This window comes from Trichechus manatus, unplaced genomic scaffold, assembly GCF_000243295.1.
Source record: "Trichechus manatus latirostris isolate Lorelei unplaced genomic scaffold, TriManLat1.0 scaffold00018, whole genome shotgun sequence".
Classification (NCBI taxonomy): domain Eukaryota; kingdom Metazoa; phylum Chordata; class Mammalia; order Sirenia; family Trichechidae; genus Trichechus; species Trichechus manatus.
This window is the reverse complement of record NW_004443954.1, coordinates 16,818,284-16,826,020: the sequence shown is the minus strand read 5'-3', so window position 1 is coordinate 16,826,020 and position 7,737 is coordinate 16,818,284. Positions and strand designations below refer to the sequence as shown.

The 7,737-nt window shown below is 40.8% G+C and overlaps 1 protein-coding gene across 1 annotated transcript in view; it reads right to left on the bottom strand.

The window, feature by feature from the left end:
* Positions 1-7,737, bottom strand: part of ASPH (aspartate beta-hydroxylase) — a 188,214-nt gene that overhangs the window by 127,051 nt on the left and 53,426 nt on the right. The window contains exons 10-11 of the mRNA XM_023727723.1: positions 3,539-3,577; positions 3,133-3,168 (exon numbers count right to left, since the gene is read on the bottom strand). Of these exons, the coding sequence (XP_023583491.1) occupies positions 3,133-3,168; positions 3,539-3,577 (75 nt within the window). The remainder of the gene's footprint in view (positions 1-3,132; positions 3,169-3,538; positions 3,578-7,737) is intronic.

Sequence of the window (7,737 nt, the reverse complement as noted above, 5' to 3'; positions counted from 1 at the left end):
CATTCTTCTCTGCCGGCTTCCTCCTGTCGCACTGGTTGTGTATCCTCTACCCAACCTCATAATCCTGGGGCTCCTTAGCACTCAGTCCTGGGACTACGTCTCTACCTTCCCAACCTCACAGTACTGGGGTTCCTTAGCACTCAGTCCTGTGAATGCCTCTCTACCCTCCCAACGTCACAGTACTGGGATTCCTTAGCACTCAGTCCTGGGACTTCCTCTCTATCCTCCCAGCCTCATAGTACTGGGGTTCCTTAGCACCCAGTCCTGGGACTGCCTCTCTACCCTCCCAACCTCACAGTACTGGAATTCCTTAGCACTCAGTCCTGGGACTGCCTCTCTACCCTCCCAACCTCACATTCCTGGGGTTCCTTGGAGCTCAGTCCTGGGACTGCCTCTCTACCCTCCCAACCTCAACAGTACTGGGATTGCTTAGTGCTCTGTCCTGAGACTGCCTCTCTACTCTCTGTACTCACTTCCAAAATGATTATATCAGTTTCCACAGTTGAATACCATCTTCATGATGGCTCCCATATGTTTGTATCTATCCCAGATCTTGCCCATCAGATTGGCATACCCTCTTGGAATCTCACATACATCCCAAACTTAAAATACCTAACACGAAGCCTTTGATTTTCTCCCTTAAACTCCTCAATATCCTAGTAGTCTTCTCAGTAAATGACCCTATTATCCAACAGTTACTTACACCAAACCAATGGCCCCCTTAATCCTCTTTCCTTCACAGCTATCAGAAAATTCTATCCATTGTAATTCTAAAATATATCTCAAGCTCAAAAAATTTCCCTCTGCTATGATTTTATTATTCCAGCTGCCATGATCACTCCTCTGGATTATTACACAATAATTTCCTAATAGGGTCACCTGTTCTGTTCTTGCTCCATCTAATCCATTCTCTAACTAGAGGTAGAAGTAATTCTTTAAAACATTAATCAGATCATGCCATATCTCGCTTAAGTGTTTCCACAGATTCCCACTGTACTTAGAATATAATCCAAATTTCTTACTGTGTCCTACAAACCCTGAATAATCCGTCCTGTCTCTTTACTGCTTAAGTCAAATTGTGTTGAGTTTTGTTACTTGCAACTGAAAGTAACCTTAATGACACAGACAAGGAATAACAGAGTGGTCTAAGCATAAGATTAAGATAGTCAAATACATATTTTCAAACAGATCATCCTAACGGCACTGTAAAAGACGAATTTGAGGGAGACAAGTACAGCGTCAAGAAGACTACTTCCATTTGTCCAGGAGAAGGATGAGAGGCTGAATCAGATCTGTAGTGTGAGAAAACCAGTTGCCAACAAGTCAATTTAGACTTATAGCAACACTGTTTAAGTGTGTCAGAGTAGAACTGAGCTCCACAGAATTTTCGATGGCTGATTTTTCTGAAGTAGATTGCCAAGACTTTCTTCTGAAGAGCCTCTGGGGGGAACACAAGCCTCTAGCCTTTGGGTTAGTAGCTGAGTGTGTTAACTGTCTGCACCGCTGAGGGACTCCCTAGTATACAAGCTATATGGAACAGAAAAGATTTAAGAAATATTTAGGGAGTCCACCCAACAGGATTTGGGCTTAGCTATAGAGACAGAGGAAAAAGCAGGACTCAGTGATGACTACTACATTTCTGGTTTGGGAAATCAAATGTATTTTGATGCAACCAGTCAGCATAAGCAAAGAGATGGGGAAGAGGAGGTTGGGGGCTGGGGTGAGTTGGTGAGTTCCCTCTCATTCGTCAGGTGCCACAAGAGGCCAGCATAAAAACTGCAGGTTGGGCTGAAGGTACTCAGCCTAGTCTCACAGTCCACCAGGAGGAATGCCCACAGGCGTCTCTGCTATGTCCTCTATAAGCTTATCAACATGCCTGAAATGCTTTAAATGCAATCTTAGGAAAAAAGTGTATTTCTAATACACAGCACTGACAGAAGTAGAAGCAGAAAGCAGGGGCTAAACTGCCATTTTATGATTGCAAGTTATTTTATACAAAACAATATACGTAGGGGTGTTGGATGGAGTTCTTCCTTGGTTTCCATCTTCAGATTGTAACTGAATAAAAACAAAGACTCGGCCATATTCTTCAGAACATTAATATTCTTCACGAAGAACTGAGAAATGGGAGGTAGGAACTACATGGAGATGGATCCGTGTGTACACCATAGTGAGCCTGTAGTCCCCACTCAGGGGCTTCTCACAGCTAAGCGGACAGGAGGTCTTTCACCCCCAACCCCACTCCCTCCACACCTGCTCCTGTTGTCTTTCAGTTGACTGTGCCATTATCCAGAGTCTGCTCAAAAGTAGGAATGTTTAACCTGAAAACTGACAACTAACTACTCATAAATGAATTACATGAGTAATTCTACAAGCAAAATTCTCCATGTTATGCTTTTTGTGGCAACTTGCTGTTGTTCAAACGCACACCCCACGCAAAAGTCAATGCCAGGTCCCAATCCTGGGTGCAACCCCAGCTTAGCTGCTAAGCAGACATGGGACATTGGCAAGTCCTTGATCTCACTCAAGTTTCAGCTCTCAATTTATAAAAAAAATTATAAAGGCATTTATCCGACCTTCTCCTCAGCATCTACTATGAGGAACAACTGAATTAATACATGTGAAAGGACTTTGTAAATTGCTAAGGACTCTATAAATCTAAGTGGTGTTGAAGTACCATTGTTTAATATATGCAACAGTTTTTATTACTCAGAAACTAACCCTCAACTTTCCAAAACATTTATTTCCAGCTGAATGATAACATAAAGGAACCAGCTCTCAACTTATCTCTGCCTGTGGCTAACCCCTTCTCACCAGATCACTTCTCAGGAGATGATCGCCTCCTCCTATTTAGAGTGGTCCTCCCTCCCCACCCTAATCAGTTACTCTCCATTACAGTGCCCTGTTTATCTCTGTCACCATACTTTCTATAATCTTCAATTACTTTAGCATCTGTTTCACCACTAGATAGCTAGCCTCAGCGTAAACAGGAACTTTGTTTTATTTGCTTTATACTCCCAGCTCCTGAGCACTATATAGACAGCAAATAGTAAGTCCTCCATAAATTTTTGTTGAATAAATGAATACAATTTTATTATGGAAAGTAAAACTATTTCTATAAAATTAACTTACCTTCTGGAATTATGTTTGAATCTTCTACAGCATTATCTAAAATTAAAAAAAAAAAAAAGCAAAAACATCATACATTAACTCACCTCCACTCAGATTTAAGTCTGGCTTTGTGTGAAATAGATCTTCTTATAAGATAGACTCACCAGTATTTATACTAGAATACCAACTTTAATTTCTAAATTATATATAAAAAATACATCAACTAGGCTGATATTATCCCTGTTGACATAAAGCTTACTTCATAAACAGGGAATAATTATATTAACAATACCCAATTACTTTCTTGACAACTTGAAAATGTCTTTTTCTTTTTAGTAGATCTATTCTTTGTTCCACAAGTTATAACAATTTAACAAACATGGGAAGGCTGACCTATAGGAAATATTTGCTTAGAGAAACAATTTACCTGAAACTTCTATTCTTTCATCTTCCAATGGTTCATATACTATAAAACAAAAAGAAAAAATAATCCATAAGCACTGTATGACTTTCATTATAATACAATAGGACCATGTGCTTCATCTCTGAGCCTCTGGGGCCAAGTCACTGGGAAACAGCAGACCACAGAGTAGGGTAGTAGTGCGGGGTTCCACCTGAAGTGAAACAGGCCTGGATTCAAATTCCAGGTCAGCCACTTTGCCACAGGAGATAGTGCAATTACACACACTTCCTTCCTATAAAATAGGGAAAGTAAAAGCTACTCCTCAAACACTTGTTATGATTAAATAATGTGCTTTACTCCTGGGTAGCACTGAATTTTCTTTTATTTTCATGTCTGTGGTGAAGGTTCTGAGTTACGGAAGCTCTGCCCTGCTTACCACTCCACATCCAAGTTTTCACCAGACAGATTTCTCACTTTGTTTAAGAAAAAGTTCTCAGATCTTTAACCTGGCAGCAAATGCCCTGCGGCCAGCCCCTTAGAATCCGGGTTGTGTTGGCAAACCCTCAATTCACCACCCTAAACACAGCCCACAGCCTGTTTTTGCATCTGGCTGAATCCTTCTCCATGCTCTGCTGCAAAGAGAGGCTTCTGTCTGCCACAGTCCTCTTGGGACTATCTATAGGGTTGCAGCTTTCTCAATGTGATCTCTGCTTGCTCTGTCTTCCCAAAATGCCCCAAATTTCCTGACACACTAAAAGCAAACATTCTTATTTTTCCAGCACTGTTATAAATGCATTCATTTTAATTCATTTAATAAAGAAAATTTTTGAGCACCTATATCATTTTCTGTCCTTTTCAATGGCATTTGGAAGATGGAGGAGCAGTAAGTGTACCCACCATAACTCTGAACCCTCACTGGCATTTACATACGCTACCAACTTAAAAAAAAAAAAAAAAAAAAGCCCTTTCCTGATCCCATTTCCCCCATTTCCCCCTTGCCTTCTCTTTCCTCTAATTTCTTCGAAGAGTCACTTACACTGGCTGTCATATCTCTTTACTTCCCCTCCTCAACGTACTCTGTCTTCCTGCCCAACCACATCATTTTGGCCCACCAAGCAGCACCTCGTCTAATCTCAAGGACATTTTTCAGCCCTTACCTTACTGATCTCTTTCCTTTTCAAAGCACTACCGTTCCTGAACTTCAATGTGACCATACTCACTGGCATTCCTTTTACTTCTCTCATTTCTCCTTCTCTATCTTCTTTATCACTTCACCCTTTCTTGTTATTGTTGTTAGGTGCCGTCGAGTCAGTTCCAACTCATAGCAAACCCATGCACAACAGAACGAAACATTGCTTGGTCCTGCACCGTCTTCACAATCTTTGCTATGTTTGAGCCCATTACTGCAGCCTTTGTATCAATCCATCTGCTTGAGGGTCTTCCTCTTTTTCGCTGACCGTCTTTACCAAGCATAATGTCCTTCTCCAGGGACTGGTCCCTCCTGATAACATAGCCAAAATACGTGAGACAAAGTCTCACAATTGTTGTTTCTAAGGAGCATTCTGGCTGTACTTCTTTCAAGACAGATTTGTTTATTCTTCTGGCAGTCTATGGTATATTCAATATTCTTTGCCAACATTGTATTTCAAAGGCATCAATTCTTATTCGGTCTTCCTTATTCATTGTCCAGCTTTTACATGCATATGAGATGACTGATAACACCATGGCTTGGGTCAGGTGCACCACCTTAATCCTCAAAGTGACATCTTTGCTTTAAACATTTGAAAGAGGTCTTTTGCAGCAGATTTGCCCAATGCAATATTTGATTTCTCAACTGCTGCTTCCATAGGCGTTGACTGTGGATCCAGGTAAAATGAAATCCTTGACAACTTCAATATTTTCACCTTTTATCATGATGTTGCTTATTGGTCCAGTTGGGAGGATTTTTGTTTTCTTTCTGTTGAGGTGTAATCCATATTGAAGGCTGTGGTCTTTGATCTTCATCAGTAAGTGCTTCAAGTCCTCTTCATTTTCAGTAAGCAAGGCTGTGTCATCTGCGTATTGCAGATTGTTAGTGCGACTTCCTGCAATCTGAATGCCACATTCTTCTTCATATAGTCCAGCTTCTCGGACTATTTGCTCAGCATATGGATTGAATAAGTACGGTGAAAGGAAACAACCCTCATGTGCACTTTTCCGCTTTTAAACCATGAAGTATCCCCTTGTTCTGTTCGAACAACTGCCTCTTGGATTATGTACAGGTTTCACACGAGTAAAATTAAGTGTTCTGGAATTCCCATTCTTCCAATGTTATCCATAATTTGTTATGACCCACAAAGTCGAATGCCTCTGCATAATCAAATAAAACACAGGTAAACATCTTTCTGGTATTCTCTGCTTTCAGCAAGGATCTATCTGGTATCAGCAGTCATATCCCTCATTCCACATCCTCTTCATAATCTGACTTGAATTTCTGGCAGTTTCCTGTCAATGTACCATTGCAACCGTTTTTGAACTATCTTCTGCAAAATTTTACTTGCATGTGATGTTAATGATATTCTTTGATAATTTCTGCATTCTGTTGGATCACCTTTCTTTGGAATGTGCACAAATATTGATCTCTTCCAGTCAGTTTGCCAGGTAGCTGTCTTCCAAATTTCTTGGCATAGATGAGTGACTGCATCCATTTGTTGAAACATCTCAATTGGTATCCCATCAATGCCTGAAGCCTTGTTTTTTGCCAATGCCTTCAGTGCAATTTGGACTTCTTCCTTCAACACCATCAGTTATTGATCATACGCTACCTCCTGAAATGGCTGAACACTGACCAGTTCTTTTTGGTACAGTGACTTTGTGTATTCCTTCTACCTTCTCTTGATGCTTCCTGCATCGCTCAATATTTTGCCCACAGAATCCTTCAATATTGCAACTAGAGGCTTGATTTTTTTTCTTCAGTTCTTTCAGCTTGAGAAATGCTAGCATGTTATTCAGTTTTGGTTTTCTAACTCCAGGTCTTTGCACATTTCATTATAATACTTTACTCTGTGTTCTAGAGCCACCCTTTGAAACCTTCCGTTCAGCTCTTTTACTTCATCATTTCTTCTGTTCAGCTACTCAACGTTCAAGAGCAACTTTCAGAGTCTCTTCTGACATCTATTTTGGTCTTTTCTTCCTTTCCTGTCTTTTCAATGACCTTTTGCTTCGTCATGTATGATGTCCTTGATGTCATCGCACAGCTCATCTGGTCTTCGGTCATTAGTGTTCAATACGTTAAATCTATTCTTGAGATGGTGTCTAAATTCAGGTGGGATATTCTCAAGGTCTTACTTTGGCTCTTGTGGACTTGCTTCAGTTTTCTTCAGTTTCAACTTGAACTTGTATATGAACAACTGATGGTCTATTCCACAGTCAGCCGCAAGCCTTGTTCTGACTGATGATACTGAGCTTCTCCATCCTCTTTCCACAGATGTAGTCAGTTTGGTATCTGAATATTCATCTGGCGAGGACCAAGTGTATAGTCGTTGCTTATTTTGTTGAACAAGTATTTGCAAGGAAGTTGTCATTGGTATTGCAAAATTCTCCCATGCCATCTCCAGCATCATTTCTATCACCAAGGCCCTATCTTCCAACTACTGTGTCTTAGTCATCTAGTGCAGCTGTAACAGAAATACCACAAGTGGATGGCTTTTACAAAGAGAAATTTATTCTCTCAAAGTCTAATAGGTTACAAGTCCAAATTCAGGGTGTCAGCTCCAGGGGACAGTTTTCTCTGTTGGCTCTGGAGGAAGGTCCTTGTCATCAACCTTCCCCTGGTCGAGGAGCTTCTCCATGCAGGAACCCTGGGTCCAAAGGATGCACTCTGCTCCCATCAATGCTTTCTTAGTGGTATGAGGTTCCCACTCTCTGCTTGCTTCCCTTTCCTTTTATCTCTTGTAAGATAAATTGTGGTGCAGGCCACACTCCAGGGAAAGCCCATTTACATTGGATCAGGGACATGACCTTAATAAGGGTGTTACAATCCCACCCCAATCCTCTTTAACATAAAATTACAATCATAAAATGGAGGACAACCACACAATACTGGGAATCATGGTCTAACCAAGTTGACACATATTTTGGGGGGACACAATTCAATCCATGGCATGCTGGTTCTTCTACTTTGTTTCCAACTTCCCATTCTAATTGCCAGTAATTATAAATGCATCTCAATTGCATGTTTGATC